At 34.2% G+C, this 26,681-nt stretch overlaps 1 protein-coding gene across 3 annotated transcripts in view; it reads left to right on the plus strand.

Annotated features, from left to right (window-relative positions):
- The window catches only part of PPM1A (protein phosphatase, Mg2+/Mn2+ dependent 1A), a 50,495-nt gene extending 24,780 nt beyond the window's left edge, over positions 1-25,715 (plus strand). For all 3 annotated transcript variants that reach the window (XM_045451149.1, XM_045451150.1, XM_045451151.1), the window contains exons 2-6: positions 9,436-10,289; positions 12,473-12,590; positions 16,712-16,820; positions 18,199-18,256; positions 19,213-25,715. In XM_045451149.1, the coding sequence (XP_045307105.1) occupies positions 9,436-10,289; positions 12,473-12,590; positions 16,712-16,820; positions 18,199-18,256; positions 19,213-19,242 (1,169 nt within the window). In that variant the 3' untranslated portion in view covers positions 19,243-25,715. The remainder of the gene's footprint in view (positions 1-9,435; positions 10,290-12,472; positions 12,591-16,711; positions 16,821-18,198; positions 18,257-19,212) is intronic.
- The last annotated feature ends 966 nt before the right edge of the window (positions 25,716-26,681 follow it).

Genomic DNA, 26,681 nt, shown 5'->3' on the forward strand with positions numbered 1-26,681 from the left:
TGACTTTTGTTACGCAGTTAACCCTTGAACAACATGGAGGTTAGGGGTACCAACTCTCCACGTCGCCAAAAACTCACATATAACTTTTGTCTCCCCCAAAACTATTGATAGCTTACTGTTGATTAGAAGCCTTACTGAAAACATAAACAGTTGATTAGTGCATATTTTGCATGTTATGCGTTGTATACCATATTCTTATAATAAAATAAGCTAAAGAAAAAATGTTAAAAAACTCATAAGAAAGAGAAAATACATTTATAATACTGTACTGTATTTATAAAAAGGAAATCTGTGTATAAGTGGACCTGTGCAGATCAAACCCATGTTTTTCAAGGGTCACCTGTATTTGCTTAGCATATTTTGCCCACCCCAAAGTCCTCTATATTATGACATCTCCATTACTGAGTTTCTGGTTTTGATTAATCTCTTGGTGACATCATTTTGGCTTTAAATAGGTTGTTCATGAATGGTACATGGATGATACTTGTTTAATGCTGTCATAGTTGATGATACCTTTTCTATTACCTTCACATATAAATGCCAGCTTTGCTGGGTATAGAATTCTGGGAATATTCCCCTTTACTCTCAACATGTATAGGCATGACTTCATTATTGCATATCATGTGACAAGTTTGAGGCCAGCCTGATTTGCTTTTGTTTTTTGGTATGTTTCACTTTTTCTGAATATGTATATTCTTGAAATTCATTATCAAATTATACTTTGGTGTTGGTCATTTCTACTAAAATTATCTAGTATTTGATGAACATTTTAAATCATCAAATTTTCCCTCAGTTTAGGATTAATTTCTCTTTTCTTTGAAGTTTATTCTCCAGCATTTGATTTTCTTTTTATAATGTACTAATTAAATTGTTGGATCTACATTCTTTGTATCTTTAATCTACCCACTTTCATCTCTTTATTCTTATCTGCATACAGGATGATTTTTCTCCTGTTTTGAATTTTACCCCTTGCAGGTTGTTTTCTATAGGGTTTCTGCTCATTATTGTTTTTCATGCCATTTAAAATACTACAATAATTTTTGCCTCTTAAATTTCTTTCCTTAGCTCTATTAATACTTTTTATACTCTAGTTTCTTATTTTTCATACATGTTTGTTCTCTTACCGCTAGTTTCTTATTTTTCATACACGTTTGTTCTCTTACCGATCTAGAGGGCACAAGTCCAAAATCATTTGCAGTGGGCCAGAGTCAAGGTGTTGGCAGGAATGTGTTCACTCTGGAGGCTTTAGGGAAGAATGTAGCATTCCTTGGATTGTAGCCATATATCACTGTAATCTTCAGTGCCAGCATCTTCAAATCTCTCTTTGCTCTATCTTCACATCACTTCTCTGTGACAATTCTTCCACTGTCTTTCTCTTACAAGGACCCTTGTGATTGCATTTAGGGACCCCAGTATAATCCAAAATAATTACCCCATTGCAAGTTTCTTAACACACCTGCAAAGATTTTCCAAATAACGTAGTATTTATAGGATTTGGACCTGGTATCGTTGGAAGCCATTATTCAGCCTATTACAGATATATTTTGTTTAGCTACATTGAGATGAGGTGACCGCTCATGAAATAACAGATTAGAGTTCATCCTCATGGATTATATGCTGTTACCATCATAGTAGATATTGTCCTCTTTATCAAATGATACAAGCTCAGATGCCATGTGGTCAATAAAAAGTAGTAGGGACTCTGAAGAATGCATGTTGTTCAGGGAAGGGGCTAACCATAAATGTGAAGGTCAAATTCAGGCTACCAGCTTGTAGTCCTACAACTGTTGGTGACTGTTTTTCTCTTTTTTCTTTTTTTGTTTTTTGTTTGAATTTGGTTTTGGTTTTTGTGTGTTTTCTTTTTTCATTCTCTACAAGTTGATTTTTCTGTTATAAAATAATCTTTGTCTCATAACCTTCATCTTGGTATTGAGAATAAAAGTTTTTAAATAGGATTCATCAGCATGGTTTTAGATTGAAGTATTAATTTACTAATGCCATTTACCTAAGTATTCCTAAAACTTTAGGCTTCTCACTTCTACATTTCTCAATGTAGAATTACCTTGTTCTGAGAATGGTTTATCTTTCACTTAATTTATCAATGTTTATTTATCAATGAAGAGAGTTAGAAATTAAGTGAAAGGATTTGTCCAAAGTCACATATTGGATACATCCATAACTTTTCAGTTTAACCTTATGAAAGGTATTTCCATTTACAGACATAAAACGGGTGTCTCCTTATTATTAAATTGGATAAGTGGGCAATTTCTCAAGTTCTTTTTATTTTATGTACAAGATTTTGTTTTTCTAGATTATTTTTAAGAAGGAGATTACTTAAGAGATAATGACAAGTCATAGAGATGAACTTAGTTTTAAACCATAGAAAGTATATGTTTGCATGGCTGGGTTTTTCATTAATAAAGTATGAGTGTATACTTTGAGTCCTTGTGTATCTGTTCTGTTTCCCTTTCCTCCTATGTACATTAATAATAGTTTCGAAGCCAGCATAAAATGAGAAAAGGGCTTAGGTTTAAGCCTTGAATGTCAACATTTAATGGCTTGGAAGATGAAGATGGGTCTGCAAAGGGAACAAGGATGGAAAAGCTAAGGGCAGGAGGAAAGCTGGGAGTGTGTAGCCTCTTGAAAAACCAGTGGGAAATTGGAAGAGGCAGTGTTGAAAGCTTTTGTAAGAAATCAATCAAATGAGGACTAAAAATGTCCATTGTAATAAGCAACTTGGAGAAGTTTATTTTGGTGGCATGGTCAGACAACAGTGTAGAGAGCATCAATACTTGTTTTTAAGAAGATGAACTGCAAAGGGAAGAAAAAGGCAGACGAGTAGCTAGAGGGGCAGGAGTCACGTAAAGACTTATTAGTAATGGGTGGCATTTGAGTATCTTTATTTTTTTTTTTTTAATTTTTTTTTAACGTTTATTTATTTTTGAGGCAGAGAGAGACAGAGCATGAACAGGGGAGGGTCAGAGAGAGAGTGAGACACAGAATCTGAAGCAGGCTCCAGGCTCCGAGCTGTCAGCACAGAGCCCAACGCGGGGCTCGAACTCACAGACCATGAGATCATGACCTGAGCCGAAGTCGGAAGCTCAACCGACTGAGCCACCCAGGCGCCCCTTGAGTATCTTTAAAAGTTGTAATCCAGGGGCACCTGGGTGGCTCAGTCAGTTAAGCGTCTGACTTTGGTTCAGGTCATGATCTCGCGGTTTGTGGGTTCGAGCCCCGCGTCAGACTTTGTGCTGACAGTTCAGAGCCTGGAGCCTGCTTCAGATGCTGTGTGTGTGTGTGTGTGTGTGTGTGTGTGTGTGTGTGTGTGTCTCTCTGCCTCTCCCCGACTCACACACTGTCTCTCTCTCAAAAATAAATAAACGTTAAAAAAAAAAAAGTTGTACTCCAATTGAAAGAGAGAGGTTGAATATAAAGAGGATAATAGTGTAAGGTTCCAGAGAAGACATGTAAGTAGTGTAAGATTCCTTTGAAGCATGGGCTTTAAAGCTCTAGTAGAGGGATTTATGTTAAGTGAGAGCATAGAGTCCTCTTTTGTAACAGAAAGGTATGAGGATAGGATGGGTATAGATATGGGTGGGTTTGTATGTTTGGAATTAACAAGATGAGGAAAGACCTGAGTTCTAAAAGAATTTCTTGAGGTGATCTCATGTATAGGTTTGTTTTTTCTGTAGTCTCTGATTGGCTATTCATTGAAATTTTTAGTTCAGTAATAGTTTTTCATTTCCATGAACCTACTTTCAGAGTGCCGTTTGTTTTTTTAATTGACAGCCTGCAGTTTTTATTCATTCAGTGACCTCTCATACCTTGTATGTTGATGGGTAGTTTCCAGTTTGGAGCTAATGAATATTGAGGTACTCCCATTCTCCTTGTAACTTGTGAATCTTTAAAAATATATCCCCTAACTTTTCTTTGCTCATATTTTATTAAGCCTGAGTATTTGAGATTTGCTTTGCCAGAAATTTAATTTGTTCACTGTTGTTTTCTCTCTGTCCCAGACAAAAAAAAAACCGAAGTTTAGATTTCTTGCCTTTTTTCCTTTTCTCTTTACCTTTCCTTTTGTTTGTTTGTTTGTTTTGGTCATTTGTCTTTGGTAGGATAGAAGGTTAGAAGACAAGTTAGAATAGGCAGAGGAAGAAATGGCACTTAAGGAAGTTTCAGCTTTATTCTCTGACAGCCTCCGCTGCCTATGTGCTTTGTGTTTTGTCTTTAAAAAGCCTATGTTTCTTTGGCGCCTGTGTGGCTTAGTCAGTTAAGCGTCCGACTTCTGCTCAGGTCATGATCTCATGGTTCGTGAGTTCGAGCCCCATGTGGGGCTCTGTGTTGACAGCTCGGAGCCTGGAGCCTGCTTCACATTCTGTGTCTCCCTTTCTGCTCCTCCCCTCTTCAAACTCTGTCTCTTTCTCTCTCTCTAAAAAAAATAAACATTAATAAAAATAAAAAGTCTATGTTTTTAGGTTTCCATTACTTCATTTGCAAGTACACAGGATAGCATGTGTAGAATTGGAGTAAAAGTCCAAAACCTAGGTCCTATTTCTCAGCCTTTACTGCAGAACTAGCTTTGTGGCCTTGAGCAAATCATTCTATTTCTTGGTGCCTTCTCATTTGTAAAATAGGTTTGGACAGATAATTTCTACCTTTTGGCTCTGATGAGTTATACAAGTTAATCAAAATCAAATTTGTAAATATAAATATGTGTGATCATTTTTTAAAGTAAATGAGATGAGAAATTTCAGACTCCCAATGAGAGAAAAATTATCCAAAGATTAACTTTTTTCCCTCAAATTGGTAAAAAGTTTTTTCATTCATTCATTCATTCATTCATTCATTCATTTATTTATTTATTTATTTATTTTGAGAGAGAGAGAGAGCAGGAGAGGGGCAGAGAGAGAGGAGAAGGAGAGAGAATCTTCTACAGGCTCCAGGCCCAGCATGGAGCCCAACAACATGGAACTCTACCCAGGGCTCGATCTCATGACTGTGAGATCCTGACCTGAGCCAAAATCAAGAGTTGGCCACTTACTCCACCGAGCCACTCAGGCGCCCCTCCTGCACTTATTTATCATTACCATAGATAATTCTGAGGTGACTGCCTTGTATTACAAAATATAATTTATGAATTACCATGTCTCATAGTGTAGGAAGTTAAAAGTAGTTTGTGTACCCTAAATTATCCTTTACAGCAGATATACGTCCACAAGGAGTCTGTTTCTTTATTGAACCCCAGCTGTGGAATATATTGCTTAATATTCTGTTATTTAGTAAATGTGCATTTCCAGGGTCTGCTGAGCATTTGTCCTCTTCTTTGACAAAATCTATATATAAGCATTAGTGGGCAATGTAGAATATGCTAAATATTTGGTAGTGGTAGAGGGTTTACTTCCCATATCTCACTGCAAATGACTTGAATTTTGCCATGTTTTATACACTGCTACCAGTTAGTGTTCCATTTTTTCCCTCTTCCCCCAAGGAGCTTCTAATCTTTCTTGTATATAATCCCTCTGGATCCCCCCTAATCTTTAAAATATAATTTCTTCACATTGTTTACATATGTGTATTTTGACCTCTGTGTATGGAGCCCACTTACTATGTGTCCATAGGTAAACAAAAAAACCACAGTTTTTTTTATTAAAAGACTACCCAAACGGTCACTTGAAAAACTCTTGTTTCTGGACCAATATGTTGCTTAAGGATCTTAACAGTTGAATATATAGAGCTTTTATGGGGAGGAGGGGAGGATTTATGAGCAGATTAAACCAAATGACAAGGTTTATTAAGAGTTTATGCTGTCATTATAAGATCAGTTTTTCTTAATAAAAGCCAATGGATGGACTTTAATGAATTATTTCCTGGCTCGGCCTTAGAATTTTTCAGTTTAGGAGTTTTTAAAAAGACAAAAAATATTCACCAAATTTTCTGATTATATCAAAGATGAATACAGTCTTGTGATTGTCATAGTACTGTTTTGAAAAGTTCAGATCAACTGATAAGCTAGTGTTGTGGTGAGATCTAGTCAGCATGTGTGCAGAGTAGATTTAAGATGAGGTGAGGGGCACCTGGGTGGCTCAGTCAGGTGAGCATCTGACTCTTGATTTTTGGCTCAGGCCATGATCTCACAGTTAGTGAGATCAAGCCCCTCCTTGGACTCAGCTTTGAGCATTGAACCTGCTTGGGATTCTCTCCTTGTCTCTCTGCCCCTCTCCCACACTCACTAGTGCTCTCTCTCAAATAAATAAACATAAAAAAAAGATGAGGTGAGAACTAGAATTTCTCTCAGAAACTAGCTTAAGCTTTCATTGGCATATTGAATCCCCTTGGAATTTACTATTTCTAGATTTATGCCATTTTAATAATTTGACTACATAATTAGTAAGTAGTCCACTTCTGGAAGATGATTATGTAAACATAGTATTTATAAGAAAATATATTTCTGGTATTAATTTACATAACCATCTGCTGTATTTATGTAGCTATTATTAGCTGCTTCACTAGGATTCTACAAATTACTCAAAATTCCAGGAGGTAAGATTTCTAAATTGCCTGTTTTTGCTATGTGAAAGTCCAACCACAAAACTTTGAATGTGTCCTTGACCCATATTTTTATATTTATGATTGAGCAGGACCTAAAATTTTATCAGATGGTTGACTTGGTTTGTTAAATTTTTACATTTCTAACATGTATATTTCAAACATATATATATTTCAACATATATATGTTAGAATATATATTCTAACATATATTTCAAAAGTTTGGGTTTTGTTTTTAGAACTTTTACCCTATTTGTCTTCAAAAAATTATTTACTTTGTAATTTCATACATATATATCTGGAAAATAACTATTGGACTTTTCTATAAAAGAGTAAGTTCCCTTTTAGGTAATATCAGAATCTAGATGTGACTGTGTATGTCAGAATGTAGTAATAATTAAATACTTGTTTGCTGAGTGCCTCATTTAAACCTCAAAGCAACATTCAGAGGTAAGTATAAATGTGTCCATTGTATAGAGAAGAAATGCTAGATTAGTAAATATCAAACATCTTAACTATATCTCCCTCCTCCCCTTTAGCTTAGCTAAAGGAATTGAGGTACAGAAATGAGGCAAATTGCTGTTGACTTTCAGCAGATGACTTAACTTTATGATGACTCAATCATCATCTAATCACATACCTATCTAGGCGTCCCATCTAATTTTTTCTATGGATACACAGATGCCTAGGTTCCAACCCTACCCTGGAAATTCTGATTTGTTAATTGTTATTTTTCAAAAGGTCCACAGGTAATTCTTTTGTACATCTATTATCAAGACCATTGCCTTAGTAAAATGGTACTTCAGAGTCAGGCTTGAATTAGAGTCCTGATTCCTCTAAACTTAATCAGTTGAGTGACCTTGGCCAAGTCCTTTAGTCTCATTAAGATTCATCTATAAAGTGAAGGTATTATTACTCACTTTAGAGAGTTGTTGAGAATGAATGAATGATTCTTAAACGTTGTCTGCTATTAAGGTGTCATCGTTATGTTATCTTTTGTCCAGTCAAAACACTCACCCTTGTCATGATATGTATCAAGTTGGTATCTGGTAATCTGATGAATATGAGCATAAGGAATAAATGGCTAGTTTTCATTATTACCTTCATTAGCAGAATTGTAATAAGGGACAGAGGAGTAGGCAGGAGATTGTTTTATCACACCAATCAGTCATACTTCTCTCTTGTGTATTACTTTGGCCCTGATAGGGAAAGAAGGGGAAAAAGGTTACTGGAAACTATTACCTTCCTGAGGAGTTATTCTTTCCCTTTCTCTCCCATCTTCTTCTGAAAGCTTAGCATCACTGGCATCATCAATCCTTTAGTCTCATAACTGCATCCTGATGTACCTAGGTACTTTTCCCTTCCCCCTACTTCCCCTCCCCCCTTTACCTCTATTAAATTTTGTTCTATCCTTTGTTCAGATTGGTTTGAATTGAGTTGTGACTTATTTGATGACTTGCACCCCAAGTCTCTGCATTCCTAGGCTATTACTCAAGTAGAGGTCGACCTAAATTCTAACCAACTGTCTCCCTGTGTTGTCTGGGCCCATTCCAGACCAGGGTTTGTAGTTACTGGTTCTTGGGAAAGGATTAGATTAGCTAAGCCTTCAGGCTTGTCCACATGGCTGTTTCTAGACCCTCTAATCTCCTTTACTATTTATAACTAAGGGTCATAGAGTATAATAATAATGATACATGTTATTACCATTAAATTAATACATCAGTAGATTATAGTAGGTTGATTTTGTTCTGTGTAACAAGCTTTGCTATATGTATGATAATTGCTTTGCACTTTGACAGTTGAGGCTGTACTACTTATAGTAATTTAATAACTTAATGGCTTTGTCAAAGACTGAAAAACCTATGGAAATGGTAGAATTTGCACTAAACTTTAAAAGATGGATGTACTTTTCTCAATAAGTAGGGAGGAGGGGAAGGGGATTCCAGTTAGGGGAACTAACATGAGCAAAGGCTTGAAGGAGTGTGCAAATTTGGACCATTGTGAGTAGATCATTTTTTACTTTTTCAGAGAGTTCATGTAGTAGCAATAAAACTATAGGTAGTTCAGAATTAAACTGGAAAATCCTGAATCTTCAACCAAGATGTTTGAATTAGTAGGCTTTTGGTATGTTGTAAATTCATTTGGCTTTTTCTTGATTAATATACACATACAACTTAGGTCTGAGATTTCCTAAGAGATTCACCTGTTTATTGCATTCTTAAACACTTGGCCTGGCTCTGATAAGCTGATGACTACTGCCAGATCTCCTTGCTACCTCAAATGGTTGTGCCTCATGGGGGCAGTGTCAGGTTAGCTACCTTTATCCAGATGCTTTAGTTCTATTTGCCTGGTTCTAAGCTGTGCCTGATCAGCCTTTCCCCCAACTCTTTCCTGTTAATCTCCAGGTTCCACATCAGCAACACAATGTCTGCTTATAAGAGTTGTGATTTCTAAATCTCTCTCTTTTTTTTTTTAAGTAAACCCTACGCCCAACGTACGGCTTGAACTCACGACCCAGTGACTGAGCCAATCAGCCGGGCATCTAAGAGTTGTGATTTCCTGGGTGCCTGGGTGGCTCATTTGGTTAAGTGTCCCATTCTTGGTTTTGGCTCAGGTCACGATGTTGAGGTCTGTGAGTTCGAACACCAATGTGGTTCGAGCCCCAGTCCTCTGTGCTGGCAGTGCAAAGCCTGCTTGGGATTCTTTCTCTCCCTCTCTCTCTCTGCCCCTCCCCTGCTCATGCTGTCTCTCTCATAATAAATAAACTTTTTTTTTAAAAGTTGTGATTTCTTATTTAAAGGTTTGTCTCCTTCACTCTTAAAAAGGTTGTTGGATATGTATTTTGTGTGTGAGATAGTTATTAACTTTCCTGTTTCTCTTCCTTTGCAGACCTAGAATATCAAGACATAATGGGAGCATTTTTAGACAAGCCAAAGATGGAAAAACATAATGCCCAGGGGCAGGGTAATGGGTTGCGATATGGGCTAAGCAGCATGCAAGGTTGGCGAGTTGAAATGGAGGATGCACATACGGCTGTGATCGGTTTGCCAAGTGGACTTGAAACATGGTCATTCTTTGCTGTGTATGATGGGCATGCTGGTTCTCAGGTTGCCAAATACTGCTGTGAGCATTTGCTAGATCACATCACCAATAACCAGGATTTTAAAGGGTCTGCAGGAGCACCTTCTGTGGAAAATGTAAAGAATGGAATCAGAACAGGTTTTCTGGAGATTGATGAACACATGAGAGTTATGTCAGAGAAGAAACATGGTGCAGATAGAAGTGGGTCAACAGCTGTGGGTGTCTTAATTTCTCCTCAACATACTTATTTCATTAACTGTGGAGACTCGAGAGGTTTACTTTGTAGGAACAGGAAAGTTCACTTCTTCACACAAGATCACAAACCAAGTAATCCGCTGGAAAAAGAACGAATTCAGAATGCAGGTGGTTCTGTAATGATTCAGCGTGTGAATGGCTCTCTGGCTGTATCGAGGGCCCTTGGGGACTTTGATTACAAATGTGTCCATGGAAAAGGTCCTACAGAGCAGCTTGTCTCACCAGAGCCCGAAGTCCATGATATTGAAAGATCTGAAGAAGATGATCAGTTCATTATCCTTGCATGTGATGGTATTTGGGATGTTATGGGAAATGAAGAGCTCTGTGATTTTGTAAGATCCAGACTTGAAGTCACTGATGACCTTGAGAAAGTTTGCAATGAAGTAGTCGACACCTGTTTGTATAAGGTAGCTAGACTTTCTTTTAAAAGATAAAAATGATTTTATGTCATCTTAATTATTACTCTAGTATTTAATCATTTTAGAAACTATAGTTCTCAGAAATAAGTTTTTGGCACAAAAACTGCAGGATACTCTTTACCAATTAGGAAAATTTAGGAACATTTTTTAGAAATAAATTACCAAATATGCAAGAGCTATGATCTGAATGGTCTTTTACTAACCATTACTACTTGAGTCTTTCAGTATTGTGGAAGATTATCAAAGGCAAAAAGATCACATCAGAGTGCATGTTTTAAAAGGAAAGGGAGGGTTAGGCCTTTGTCTATAATTGAAAAGCATTTTAGAATTTTAATATTTTATTTTTATCATGTGATATCTCAGTATATTCATGGATGTACTTTGAGACTATGGTGTAATGAATCTGTAGCACCAGCAAAGAATTTAGTGATCATTGGTGTGATGTAATAAGAATAGCCTTGGACATGGAGTCAGAAGAACTTGGTCTGAGACTATGACTTCAGGTAAGCTATTTAAGCTGTGTGGAAAAAATCAGTTTCTATCATTGTAAAAAAGGTAAGAGAGATTATTATACTGTCACTGGGGTTGTTGGGGAGGATCAAAAGGGGTAATATATATATAGATGAGCCAGGTCAGCCCCTTTATTTTACAGGTGAGGAAGCTGAAGCAAGAGGAAGCACACTTAAGAGTCAGGCCTTGAATCAGGCTTACCTCTGTTACTTTTGTACTCTACAGTCTTGGACAAAGTGTTCAACCTTTCTCAGCTTTTGAATGGAGATCATAGTATCTAACTCACAGGGCTATTGAGGAATTAAATTTTTTGTCAGTAGTGTTCATTAACTAATTCTTTGATTCCCCCCCCCCCCCCCAGCAAATGTTGATTTTATAAAACTCTCTGAGGCTACATATTTGATTTTCTTTCAACGTGCAGAAAATGAAAGTCGTCTAATGTTCTGTGTAGTTTTATAAGATTTATAAATATTAATTAAAATCTGATCATACTTAGAAATCAGGTTTATGTAACATCCAATACAAATCAAGTTTATGTAACATCCAACACATGTTACAAAAAATCAGTAGAGCAACAACTTAATAGTGCACACTGTTAATTTCTGAATTTGATGAGAGACGAACAATGATGAACAGTGATGCTTGTGTTTTTTTGTCCCTTTTAGTATGCATAAAAGTAGTATCCATTTGTTGGTCTTATTCTGTAGCTCTTGAGAATTAAGTAGTTGTTAGCTAAATTCAAAGCTGTTTTGTTGAGAGAATTATCACATTCAGAAACTAGTAAATTATGACACTTTATTTCTTCTGCATTCCACTCCATTTTAAAAATTATTCAGTACCTTATCATTTGCCACATTTTATACTGTTTTTCTCCAAGATTCTTTTTAATATTAAATTCTTTGTATGGTTTGCTTAAACTAATGTTATAAGGTCAGTTTTCCCATACAGAGACATCAAATACTTAACATGTAAAAGTTAACTCCAGTTCCCAATAGGAAGAGGAGTATGGGGAGGCTACCATTGATTCAAGTATTTTAATTATAACATTTTGAATACCTAGGTGTCTTTAAAAGTTAATGTACTTCCTAAAAAGTCAGTTGTTTTTAACTTATGAAAGTTAAAAACTGTTTTATAAACTATATACATGTATTTTTACTTTTAATTTCATGTTTCTATTATGAAGCAGGTTAATTAGCCCATAATTTATTATGATTCATTTTAAATATAAATTTGTCAAGCATACATGTAACTACAGATCAAATCCTCTTGTAAGGAATACCACTAGAATTTTCTGTTTTGTTGAGTATGTACATACATGTATTCGGGTTAGGTGTCACTGCAAGTTAAGTAGGCCACCAGTAGTAAATGTTCGGCAATATTTTTTTTTATAGCATTTAAAAAAATTATTGTTGCAGTGGAGGTTAACCTGTAGTGTTTCTTCTGTCTTTTGGAGTGTTAGTTATACTGTATACCATACATACTATTATGTGTATGGCGGGGGGGTGCCTCTCCACATATGCGTATTTTTTTCTCCTTAAAAACCATATGTGTATATGTTTTACTAGAACAAGTATAATTAAAATTGTCGTGGCTATAAAGATTCTCAAAGCTTTAAAGAGCAAGAAGAAAGCATAATATTTCTCAAACTTTTTTCTTCCTAGGGAAGTCGAGACAACATGAGTGTGATATTGATCTGTTTTCCAAATGCACCCAAAGTATCACCAGAAGCAGTGAAGAAGGAGGCAGAATTGGACAAGTACCTGGAAAGCAGAGTAGAAGGTGGATCATTTAACAAAAAATAAGTAGCTTTCTTAAAGAAAAACCTCAACACAATCAAACTTTAATATTTTAGCTTTTAGACCTTTACATGCCTTTGACATTTAGTGTTTAGTGTACAAAGGTGGGAAAGGGCATTTCTGTAGTCACTGTTCAGATGTTTTTGATTGTCCTATCACAGTTATAATAGAAATAAGAACTAATGTGGCGCTGTATGTTCTGTTCAGGATACTTTTGTTTAAAAAGGCTAAAAAGTGTGTGCTTTAAAATTCTTGATGAATTCACTGGCATGAGTAATTTTATGCCAGGAAAGTCTGATTTGTGATTTATTTAATGATGAACAGATTGTTTATGATGGTGATAATTTAAATACCATCTTTCTGTGTAAAGCTATGTATATGAATTTAAGATTTTTAGGACTTTTTTTTTTTCAATAACTTGAAGATCACAGCCTGGTTATTAGCAACTTTCATGTGCCACAGCTTTTAAAAATTTATTTTAAACTGTTTCAAGTTTAAAGACTTGAAGACATAAGACATAAACTGCCTCATCGAGATAACATAGACCTGAATAGAAGATATGCTAGGTCTCTACTTGGCAGAAATGCAAATGCTGAATAAAATTAGCATTTTATTGGGAGTTCCAGCAGTGGATTTGTCATAATTCTGCAAATTATTTTGAGACAATTAGAAAGATGTCTGCAACTGTCAAGTGTAATGGCTTTAAACATTTGAAAATATATAACCTTTTACTCAGCTACTACTTGATATAAAATGCTAAGTCTCCCCAGAGAATTGCATTTCGCTGCATATATGCAGTAAGCATGTAGATTATGCAGTTTCTTTAAGAAGAAAAACTTAACATGCTTATAAAAGCGTTAAAATACATTTTGGGCTCCTGATGTTATGAATTTGCACGTTAAAGATCTAAGAGCATGTAAGCATTGACCTACACACTATTATATCCTGCTGTGCCTGCATTATTAAAATTAATATGCACTTTAATTTTGTTTTCTCCCTTTTTACTGTTTGATATCAATTATCAGTCTGATACTAGAATCATGATTGGTTTTGATTTTCAGTACTATCTGGAGCTGCTGTTTTGTTTTTATTGCTCTCCCCCCACTTGATAGTGATATATCTAGTGTGTGTATGTACTATTTACTATTTCATTCATTGGACCTACTTATTCAATGACTTTGTTTTCTCACTATTATCCAAGGATCTTGGAATTTTTATATTTTAAATGAGTCATTTTGATATGTTATTTATATAATACAGTAAAATAAAATATTTAGAATGCTACCAAGTTATTTCACATTGATTCAAACTGCTGGTTAGTGGAAAAATGAAACCGTAAGAATCTGTATTGGGATAAATTGGTATTTGATTTATTGGCACTTTAACTTGGGTGTACATGTTTTCTTATTGATATAAAGAATAAATACTTCAGTTTTATTTGCTATGAAATAGGGTCACATTTTTGAAATACAACTTTTCTCTTTAGTATGCACTCTTTAAGTTTTTGGTGCAATTCTAAATAATTGCTTTAGATACATAATTTTATGTTACAATATTAAGTTTTATATTGCTTTTTATCCAGCAAGGATAAACACCTGAACAGAGTTTACATCAATACTCAATATTTTTGATATGTTGAAGTGTTATACTTGTACCATTCAATTTAAGATTATTGTGTCAGAAGTTAAATTTTATATTCCATATTGAGATAGATTTGATAAGACTGCAACTAGAGAATAAATATATTACATTAATTAAAATTGCTACTATATTTTAAAACACAGAATGTAACTATTTAAATTGCAAAAGTTGTTCTAAGAAAAAAAGACTGCATTCAGCCTCCAGAACAGGCACTGAATATTCTCTTCTTTTTTTCTTTATTTTTTTAAATACATGCCTTCAAAATTGCTGTGACTTATCAAACCTCATTTTATTTGCTTTGAATACTTTTGGCTTCTCTGTCCACACCGTAGAAAAGAGAAAAGGCTTTTCAGCTCTCCCGTTATCTGTGTCCTTCTAAATACTTGACTCTGTAGGGTTGTGAAAAGATTTGGCTCATAATTTAAACCACATCACTTAAGGTTGTGGTCCTTTTAAGCCAATGTAAGATTGTTCTTCTTCTACACATATATTTTTTAAATCTTTGCTGCTGACTGCCCAAGCTTTAAAGTTGCTAATATGGAGATAAATACTAGAATCCCTCAAACTTGGTGTGAAGTGGAGTGGGGAAGAGTAGAATGTGTTTATATGTGAGTGTGAGAAACATCTTCTATACATATATATTCTTTAGTAAAAACATTCAGTCTTTTTACAGTTCTAATTAAAATGTATAGTCCAACAGCAATTAAAGGAATATTTCTTAAGATTCATTTTGTTTTCCTTTTTAAAAGCAGAAGAGGCAATGCTAGTATAGTATTAATGGTAAGACAGTTTAAATGTATTACTGTCCCATGTGGAATAGGAGATATTAACTGTTTTTAAAGACTTACATTCATTTTTTTTAAAGAATTTGTCTTCCTGTAATTTTCTTCACAATTAAAATACCCAAATATATATTTTAACAGAGGAGATGTAAGATACATCAAATATAGATGAATTAAGGTAATGTTTTTTAGACCTGAAACTATCATTGATTGAATTTATCATCAGTGTTCATTTCTATTGTATTTAGTTATCTATCCAATAATTGTGTTGGCTTAGCAGAGACTGTATGTTAAGTGTATTACAGCTTTAGATTGTGAAATTGTGCAGCTTAGGTAAACATCAAAACCCTTTATTTTTGTATGGCAGATTTCCAGCATTAGAACTATGTAGAATAAATATACTAGATGTTAAAGATTATACAATAAAGGAACTTGGCAAACCAAATCTGAGATCCTTGCTTTTTGTTCAGATTTAAGACTGGTTAAAAAAAAAAAAAAAAGGCAAAAAAATAATACATGGTAAAATTTGGCCTTAATTCCAAAAGGACAATTTGAGCCATTTAAAGAAATACGGGTAGCAATGTCTGTCTTTTAATATGTGGCTTTAATGAGGAATTAGTATTTTAAAACCTGATCAGAAGACAGAAGATCTTTATATGCATTATGACTTTCAAGGGTATTTACAAATTGAGAACTAGAATGATAATTTTATTGCCCTAATGATGACAAAGAAAATCTCTTAGGATAAACATTTAAAAACAGAAAATTGAATAAAACTTGAACCTTTAATTTACAGATACCTTTGGTATGATCTTGCGTTTAGAGTAAATACGCTGAAACTCCCATGTAAAGATTTAGTCTGAGAGTTAAGTCTTTTGTACGTAACTGTTGGTATTCTGTGGTATGAGGAACAGTATGCATCTACATGGCAACACTGCAGATCATATCACTATACCCATTTAGTAACTGGATGTTTTGAAATTAACAATTTAAAATGCAGTTGTATGGTTTATCAAATTAAAAGTTACGAAATTTAGACTTTTTTCCATTCTGTATGCCTTGTTCAAATAATCAACTAAAGAAATGGTATTATATATCTGTTTATTGCCTAAAGTTACTTCAGACAAAAACTAAGCTGTGAGTGGTATTCAGTTATATAACCTAATCTGCACATGCTACTTAAGTATCGTTTTGCAAATATAAACATGTAAAAATGATTTGGGTTAGTATATAATCAATAAATTCCCCTATACTTAAGGGTTTTTTTCCTTTCAAATTTTGAAATTATTTTTTTTAAATCTGTGTAAAATTCAGGAAACATGTTTCTAGTGTAAAGAGAGGAGTTGACCTCCTCCAAAGTAAACTAGTTGACATTTCATTTTTATACCTATATTCTTGATTAGGTAATGCATTGGTTTTAACATGAAAATTTTTTCACATGTTTATCTTGTTCATTTTCATTCTTTCAACTTAATCTGGAAAGTATCTCATTTTTGTGTGTCATTTTGTGCATCCCTTTGTCATAAATTTTCAAAAGTCAACTTAATTTTTTTTCTAATACCAGCTTAGAAAATCTCAGATGTGGTAAATGCCATCTTTAAAAACCTAAGTTATCTTTGTTTCGTTTTTTTTTTAATTAAATTTGAATAACACTTACAAAAAAAGTACTTCTGATTCCCAGAAATCATAAAGAAGCAGGGGGAAGGCGTCCCTGACTTAGTCCATGTGATGCGCACATTAGCAAGTGAGAACATCCCCAGCCTCCCACCGGGGGGTGAATTGGCAAGCAAGTAAGTTACATTCTGCACACTCTTAAAATTTGTCTCAGTACATAAAAATATTAGGTGTTCATTGATCAAATGTGTATTTACCTAATTTCTGAAGTGATCTTCAGGATGTTTAACGGCAACTCAGTGTTTTTCATTATTAATGGTACATGGTGCTTGTTCAGGTGTCAGGATGTCATTGTAACTTATTACACGGAAGGCAGTCTTTAGTGGAGATGTGGGTTACGTTGATTTCCTCATGTAGCATAAGTATAATAAATATAGTGAAAGAATTTTTTAAGCTAAATTACATAGCACTACAATTTTCATTTTTATTGCTGCTATTGTAATTTGATTTTGTTGATCCCTGAATAATTTAGCACCCCAGGGAGAAGCATTTTTCTCTTCCTCCATCTGGGCCATTTTTCTATATCTCTGATTTTCCCAGTGTTTTTGGTTGTTGATTCCTGGTTGGGTGGATTTTGTTGTGAGGGAGGATAGGAGGAAGCATTTCTTGCCTTCTTCTACGTGCACCTCAGTTCACAGAACTGGACTAATTCGTGTTAAAAATTAAGCTTACATCTTTGTAGGAAATTTTATAAATCAAGCATTTGTACCTTAACTATCCATATAATTGACCTACAAAGATATATTGACAATTTCCTTGATTTTCTACTGTGTTATAGAAATGAAGCCAGGTTCCTTATGATCATTTGTCTAAATAGAAATTGTAAAAATTCCTGTTTGAAGCTTTTATTTCTTTTCTTCCAATGTGACCTTCTGTGAAATGACTGTCTATAAAATTGCTTCAAATCAATTTTGGAAGTAGGGAGGCTATAACTTATAATACCACTACAGAGTTTTTAACAAAATATTATTCAAAAATTAATTCCTAGACTTTGCAGGGAAAATGTCATATTTGACATTTCTGTTTTATAGAGCTTTTTAAAGGGGATATTACAAAAAGCAGAAATTCAAATGTAAAAATTTATCCAAATTATTTTACCACAGCAGATGTTGACGTTACTTCTATTTCAAAACTAACGTTCAACTCTTAACCAGAATATGTTACTATTATATCTTAAGACTAGCATCACTGCTGAGTCATAACCACATAAGCCAGTTCAAATGAAGTTGACCCTACTGACTGATTTTTTTCTTTAAACCATGACTTTCAGTCTTCTATTAATTGGGTTGGTGGAATGTTACATTGTAGAATAAATTCACATCTAGTTTAACATTGGGGTTCAAATATCTTAAAGTGGATCACTTATTGACAGTAAGAAATAGAATTAAAATAATTTCTAAGTGTAAGATTATCTGACATTTTAATGAGCACCTATGAGTTATTAAGCAGTTCTGTGCTCTAAAGAATTAACTTTCTGCATTTTTTTAAATTTAGGCGGAATGTAATTGAAGCCGTTTACAATAGACTGAATCCTTACAAAAATGATGACACCGTAAGTAGCATTTTCGCTCCCTCTGCTTCTCCTTCCCCTCCACTCTAAATGTGCACACCCTCGTACCTGTATTTTGCAGAGCTGTTCACTGTACCCATTTGCCCTTACACACACCCCTGATTGATTGTTCTGAACTCTGGGTGCACCAAAGTTCTCGTGATTGAGGACATAATCATGGTGAGTGGCCACCTCTCTCAAAAAAGAAGAAAGTCCCTTTGAATTATTGCTGGTTTTTTAAGCCTCGGCAAGCAATCAACTTCAGAAGGTTTGTCTCCACTAAATGTTTTTTTTGAAGTTGCTCAGAATCTTGAATTATTCTGAGTTTTATAAGGAGCTACAATAGAACTTCAGATTGCCCAGCTCCACTGAATGGTTTTTATGTTTGGAAATACCTTGTCTGAGAACCCTGAAGTATATACTTCATTTAAATACTAAAGTAGAGAATTCTACTTATGTGAAAAGAATGCCCTATTCTCCAGTTTCCTGTTAGAATTCTGTTGCAGTATGGTGTTTACAGAAAAGTGGTAACTTAAAAATCATTTGGGCACAGCTCGAAAATATATACTGCTCACATCTGTATTCCTTACATCTCTTATGACTTGAGGTCTTAATCTCTTCTTGTGTAATAAAAGTTTATAAAAGTGGTCTAAAAATAAATTGGGTTTTAATTGAAGAAAATAAGAAATTTTTATTATATGGTTTAGAAATACATTTGGTCCACCTCATGGTAAAATCATATTTTAAATATTTTACTCCAAAACAGATTTTTGGAACAACTTGAATACTGATACTTCATATTAGACACACACACATACTTACATACTTTAAAAAGCATTTATAGACTGAATGTCAACTTTACAAAACCTTATCTTGCTGCATTATCCCAAGAGTAATGTGCTTTGGCACCTCTCAGCTTTAATGTAGTTCCTTCTTTTGCTTTGTTTCCTTTTATAAAGGATTCTACATCGACTGATGATATGTGGTAAAACTGCTCATCTAGCCATGGAGTTTACCTTCACCTCCAAAGGAGAGTACAGCTCAACTTCCTTGAACCTTTTAAACATCCCTCCTCAACTTTAAAGAAGGACATGTGTCATGGGTGAGAGTGGATCACACCAGAGAACTTCAGCAGTACAACAGCTAGCCCAGAACTGATTTTTTTTTTTTTTGTAAATTTGAGACTTATGTAAACGTGATTTCAAACCATAATTCATGTTGTAAATCAGACTCCAGCAATTTTTGTTGTATGATTTTGTTTTTTGTAAAGTGTAATTGTCCTTGTACAAAATGCTCATATTTAATTATGAACTGCTTTAAATCACTATCAGAGTTACAAAAAAATGTTTGGCTTGTTGTGTGATGCAACAGATATATAGCCCTTTCAAGTCATGTTGTGTTTGGACTTGGGGTTGGGACAGGGAGAGCAGCAGCCATGTCAGCTAGGCACTCAAATGTGCACATGATTAAGGAGAAGAATTCCCAAATCTTACAAAGCCGGACATCCAGGGAGTTAACTGAAAACTGTCTTCATGTTTTGGCAGTGGGGTTGGCACTGTTGATAAAGCTGGTCCCTTCATTTAACTGTCGTCTAGGTTCTCTCCTTGTTGCCAGGAGTATTGCAGGTAATACAGTATATTCATAAGAATATCAATCTTGGGGCTGAAATGCCTTGATTCTTTGCACCTCTTTTCCGAGTCCTTACATTGAATTACTAATTGATAAGCAGCAGCTTCCTACATATAGTAGGAGACTGCCACATTTTTGCTATCATGATTGGCTGGGCCTGCTGCTGTTCCTAGTAAGGTATTCTGAATTCCATTTTATCAATAAAGCTTGATTTAACAAACAAGAAATTTAATCATGTATGTGTAATTCCTCCTTTACCCCGCCCTTTTAAAACACCATGCCATTGTAAGTGAGAAGTTTCTCGTGGGGAAAGATGTTTGTCTCTTTTAATTGGGAAATGTTACTCACGGCACAGATGGAACTGTTTCCCTTCCATTAGAAAGACTAAAAGATTTAAATCTCTGTTGTTTCTTAATCTGTTTTTTTTTTGGGTTTCTTTCTGGCTGCTTATTTTTCATTCTATGTGTATCAGCTTGAATTTGCCTACTGTTTAATTAAAATAATTGTCAGAGCTTGACAATCTAACACTCTATAGTAGGGGTGTGCGTGTGTGTGGGTGGGTGTGCGCGTGTGTGCACGTGCGTGTGTTTGCCTGTGATTTTTAATGGACTCATGTCTTTAGAATCCAAGTAGTTAAGATGTATTTGTGATTTGAAATAGAGCATGTTGCTAATATTTAGCTGTTGGCCTTTAAAAATAACATTCGAAGCTTAAGGAATTGTAGATATAAAAATAACCTAATTTAATTTAGGCTTAAATTCCTCTGATTAAGCATGTGAAAGTAAGTTTTAAAATCTGTCACGTTGAAAAGACTACTGTTTTGTGCCCTTCTGTATTTTTGTCTCTTTAGGTTGAATATTGTATTTATTGCCGTGTAATTTAATCATTCAGTAGGCAGATTCCCCACTAGAAATTATTAAAATGTAAGATTACAATACAACATTGAATACAAAATCAAAACTCTGTGTATAAAAGGTAGTATAATCAACTTTGTTACATTTGTTTTTTCCCTAACTTGGAAATATACATATTTGTATATATAGCCTTAAAACTAATGTAAAGTTAGGGGAGTAGTGGGAAAAGTAATGTGAAATGTCTCAGATTTAAGTAGTTACATACCAGCAAAACCTTTTCATTATCCCCCTTATTTGTGAGGCGATTAAATGTAATTTAATTGTATTTAATTTATATCTCAATCCAGCATGAATGAAGAAAAACAAGTACTATTTATATTTAGAAATTCATAAGTTGGAATTACAGAACCAATTCCATACTTACAAATAAATGCTCAGTGTCTAAATCTGTGGTAGAGTGCGAAGTATGATAATGTTCTAAGTTATGGCTTTGCAAGCATCTCAGTGTGCATTTAATGAATACCATGCTTCTAGTATAGAGTGATTCCCAGACATACTAGTACTGAAAACTAAGTTCCTATTATAAGAAGCCAGGTTCTTAATTTTTTAAGTAGACTGAATTTTTTAGTTCTAGAAATTGCAAAACTTCGAATTGGATTTTGATCTGCAAAATCATAAATCACAAGTTAAAATATGTGATGGAGAGCTATATTTCAAACCATAACAGCATATTTAGAGTTTTTTTTTTGAGAGTTTTTAAATAAAAAAGAGGAAGTTAAGCGATTCCTCTGTTAAAATTATTAGTACTGAAATGAAGCTTGGAAGTGAGAGAAAACTTATTAAATGTTCTCTGAGAAGACTAAATCTTTTCCACATGAGTCAGCATTGCCATACTAGATATAACTTTTCATTATAAAAAAGGAAGTATCCATTATTATAGCAGACTGTGTGTGTTCTTGATTCCTGGGGGTAATGGTGGTGGTGGGAACCGACCACACGTTTAAAAGGCACTTTTGCACCTCTATGGTGCACTTCATTTTTGTACCACTTAAGTTCTTGCCCTCCCAACCCCCTTTTGTGTGCTAATTAGCATCTCAGGGCAATGCCTCAAAATTTTTCGATGTGTTGTATGTTATTTTCTTTGGAGGGTGAAAGTTCTTTTGTGATGATAATTTACCATTCAAAATGTACTTTCATTTAAGTGTTTTCTTAGGATGAACTCATTTTGCTGCTTGTAATAGGAAATTCATTTTGTGTAGCAGACTCTTAACCCTGACATTAAAAAATTTCACTGGTCTCTTACTGTCGTAGCAGTAAGTTCTCTTAATTTCCACTTTGTTAAGGAATATACTTTTATAGATAACAGAAGCAGTTCTCAATATTAGCATTAACTTTACAAAATCCAAATGGTATTTTTCTTATTTAGCTTTAGAACTATTTCAAACATTTTTAATTATAATGCTTGTTTCTAGAGTACTATGCAATTAGTATACTGCTCCAGCCACTTATTTTTTATTACTACATTAAGAAATTTAGATTAAAGAATAAACTATGTAATTCAAATAATCTGAGTTATACTAGCATTTTTAGTGATCATCCATCTGACCACATATTAATTCCACTAATCAGCTTTCCCACAAAACATATTGAGTGTTATCTGCAAAACACTGTTCTAGGTGAAATACCTTGGAACTATAAAGAAATGACTAGATCCTTGCCCTCAAGGAGTTTACATTTGAGTAGAATTTATAATCTAACACATGTTAATATTATAGCTGAATCACTCATCCAAAAAAAAAAAAAAAAATAGCTGTCACCCTCCTACTGTCTGCCAGATAATTTTCCTGAATAAGGCAGGTCTCTCTGTCCTAAAAAGCTCATTTATGCTTCCATTATTCACTTGAAAACTCTTCCATTTGTTTTCCTCTCCCCAAAGTTAAAAATCTCATTCAAAAGAAAACTTTGCTCAGCATAGTAATAATATAGGACTGATGAGGCTCAAATCTATTCAGTATGCTTGACTACCTTTAACAAATGGCCTTTTACTACTCCTGCTATAAAATTAGTTTCCTGCTATATACAGACAGCTAAAATTTAAGAAAAATTCTGTTTCTTTGAAACACACTGCCGTTAATATCTAGTTTTAGCCAAATGATTATTATGCATTAATTTTTAAAAATAATTTCACTGCCCATCTTTACTGGACAAGTTCATATGTGAATTCAATTTGTGATTTCTGAAAGAAGTGACAAAATTGGTTACAGGTTTTCTTTTTTAATTTTGAATTTCATGATGTATACTTTTAATTCATAAAATTTGAATTAGAGGTATAAGCCTATAATGTTTTGTTATTTGTACAGTATTATATTAGGATTTGGTAGTAGAAAATATGTAAATATTTCAGTACATAAATGTTTCTCTTTTGAGGTTTCTCTTTGAAGGAACCTTAAAGAGTTTCATACTTTTGCTTGCAGATACTGCCGGTGAGATGACCATTTTGTAACTGAGTGATCTAGTCCTCTCATTAGTTTTTCTTTTAGGCATTAGGTAGAGTTCTTTATAGTTTAAAACTTTAGAAGCATAATTTTACTTTATTTTCTTCAATAATGTGCCATGAGTTTTGGATTGTATTTTTAAATTCTATATTACTTTAGAATATGCTTGAAATATTTAAGGATACATTTTCTAAATGTTGCGAGTACAATACTGTATTGTTTTGTAGGTCAGAATAGTTAAGTCTCAAGTGTTAGTTATTACTGATAATCAGAATGCCATCAGAAATGATGAGAGGCATTTGGTTCCACTTGATTGTCAAATGAACATTTCTACTTTTGTTCACCTTCACTCATTCTTTCCCTTTTACCTGCTTTATGTATTAACCTAGTGGCCTCTGCTCTCGTATTTTTCTGGTTATATTACCAGCAGGTAGGAGTGTGCCAACTAGAAACACTCAGATGTATTGAAATTATAGTTGACTAACTTGCATTTTATTAGATGGGGGAAAATGTTGTTTGGATTGATGTAACAAAGAAGTGACTTTTTTCCCTCCCTTATCCAGCACGAAATGTTGCTTTATTTCCTCTACTGCCCTCTTTGTGGTGGTTGTCTCTCTGTCTCTTTTTCAAACGTAAGCAGGCTGATTCCATTTTCTTGAGCAAGAGTTTAGGGCATTACTTCACCAAGGCCAATTTCTACTGTACAAAACTGGGCCGAAAAAAAGAAAATTTGGGAGATGCCAGTGAGGAGGACAGAGAGGATACTCTTAATTGTTGTAAAAGCCATGGAGAGATCTTCCTCTAGCCAGGCTATTAAGAAATGTTACATAAACCGGCAAGAACCAACCTTTGCTTCTTCAGATCATTTGATTTTCCATCAAGGGAGATAATGATAAACAAAAATACTGCTGCTTCAACTTAAAAACAAAAAATAAATGCAAATGTTTATTCACCACAAAACCCAATCCTTCCGGTCTTTTAATTGCTCCAAACCTCAGTTTCTATTAGCTTTCTCATCGAATTAAGTATTCAGAAAAATTTAATGTTTTTCCTTTCTTTTCCATAGTCCTCCTGGTCCAGTAGAAGACATTGAGTAACATTTGTGTTTGTATTGTACTACCTGAAGTAAGATTGGTGTAGGAGATTGTAGCCACAGTAATATCTCAATTAGGTATAGTGAGTGCTACAAATCCATTTTAGGAACAATTCTTAACTTTGTAGGTTCCCAGGCCCTTTGAAAATGATGAATCCTAGGAACTTCCTTACCCAGGAAAATCATATAATGTACCTAACTCCCCAAAGTTTACAATATTGCAGGGGTTCATCAGCCTTTTTTCCTGCAAAAAGCCCGTAAAAAATATTTCAAAGGTGTCAAAATAATTTGAGTAATTTAAGGAAGTGTTTAACTTTTTGAGAGAGAGAGGAGGTGGATGGGAGCCTAGGCTAGAATCTGATATTAAAATACCCTTTTTAAAGGTTGTATTTTGGGGGAAAGGAGAGTAATTAAAGGTGAATAAAATAATCTTATTTGGACCAGTTCTGGAGGATAACATCACTCTAAGTTTGCCACTTTTGAAACTCAACAGAAAAGAGGTAAGATGGAAATTGAAAGTTTGGAATGTTTCTGACCTGCATAGTGCAAATATAGTATATTCACAAGACATTTACCTGTCTGATCGCACTCAGGTTTTAAAATTTTGAGCTTCCTAGTTTTAGAGTTCATTAAATGTTTAATTCACTTCAGATTCTAGGGTATTAGGTATTTACTTACTGATACAGAATGTTAATATAGGATGTAACATATGGCCATCAATGTACAGGATTAATGGGATTTCTACTAAAATGTAACGACCATGAAAAAATTGATTAGCTTGTCTCATTTGTTGCCCAAATTGGATGTTCAGTTACAGCTTATTTAATTCCCATGTGTGGGAATTTTGAAACAGAAACCATTGTCTTGCTTGGTTAGCCCTTCACGAAGACATCAGCATATCCGCAGGAAGTATCTTGTTTGTAGTAATATGCCCCAATAGTAGTTGGTTTCACTCTTGAAATGGTTTCACTTAATTTGCATAAATGTTACAAGTGGAGAGTCCATGTACATGTTAAAAGCATGTTGTATTATACATAGATTCATTTTTTAAAAATCTATAAATGTAAAACTAATACAACTGCAGAAATATTTTTCCTAAACAGTGTATAATGAAATTCTCCACAGTTAACTCACCCACTGTTTGCTGTTTATGTGATCCAAACTTTTAAAGAAATTCCATAAATGTATATTTTGTATTATGTACCATTTTCTTGGTCCAAAGAAGACATGTGAATTCAGTCCTAATTTTAAGAATGTACTTTTTGTTTTCAAGTCTGTTGAAGAAATTGCATTCAGCCTGTGAATGGTTGCAGATTGTATGTGAGATGAAAAGTAGAAATAATTTCTAGTTTGCAAAACTGGTGCCACTAAATAAACAGGCAATTGCATAATGTGTGTGTATTTATGATTGTTTGATATTGCAAGCAGCATTTTTGTTCTGCCTAGAAACGTGGAAAATTTGAAGTTATTAGGACAAATTAAGAGAATTTTTGTTCAACTGAATTTGGTTAATTGGCTAAAGAACATGGAACTGATAGTCTTGTGCCTTCTTGATTTTAGGAAGAGTACTGAAAGCAAGTTTGAATTGATGGTTTTCATAAAAACATCCCAGAAACAAAGAAGTTCTTTGGCAAGAACATTTACATTTGTCTTCTTACAGATGATAAATATTTCTTACTCTCTTGAAGAGTTGAGATTAGGAATTGGAAGTGGTCTGGAAAAGGCCTTACCCATTGAGTATCCCTGATGTAGTGCTCACTTCATAGTAGCAGTGTGTGTGCGTGTCTGTGTGCTTTGATGCTTCTGCTAATTCTGGTATTTTGTATTACCTGTGTTCATGTCTGAAAGTGTGACTTACTTTATAGGCTTGCATAATTAGAGGGATTTTAAAGTACACCGAATTAGTGACGTAAGTGAAGTTCCAGGAACTGCAAAACCTATTTTCATTGTGGAATGTATAATGAAAACACGTTAATTAATTAAAGGTGGGAAGTCTTGGAAATGAGGGTTGAGGCAAATAAGTTTATTTGGCTCACATGTAATGAGTACATGTTCGCGTGTCAAAGTGCAGTTTTGTGTCCTGGGGTTTTGGTTTTTTTGTAATTCTTTTAAACATAGAAGGTAGGGTTTGTTGTGTTTTTTTTTTTTTTTTTTTAAGTAAAAATTGTTTATTTCAATTATTTTTTTCCCTTTAAGCTATTATTTACCGAGCAACGAATATTGGGGTGCTCTTTCCTTGCTATCACTTAATTGCTTAGATTGAAATTCCCATCAAATCACAGAAATTTTGATTCAAGTTGAAAAATCTATTCTTAGGTGAACTGCCCCAGACAAGCTTAGCTTGCATGCCCTCTACA

Source organism: Leopardus geoffroyi, chromosome B3 (assembly GCF_018350155.1).
Source record: "Leopardus geoffroyi isolate Oge1 chromosome B3, O.geoffroyi_Oge1_pat1.0, whole genome shotgun sequence".
NCBI classification, from domain to species: Eukaryota; Metazoa; Chordata; class Mammalia; order Carnivora; family Felidae; genus Leopardus; species Leopardus geoffroyi.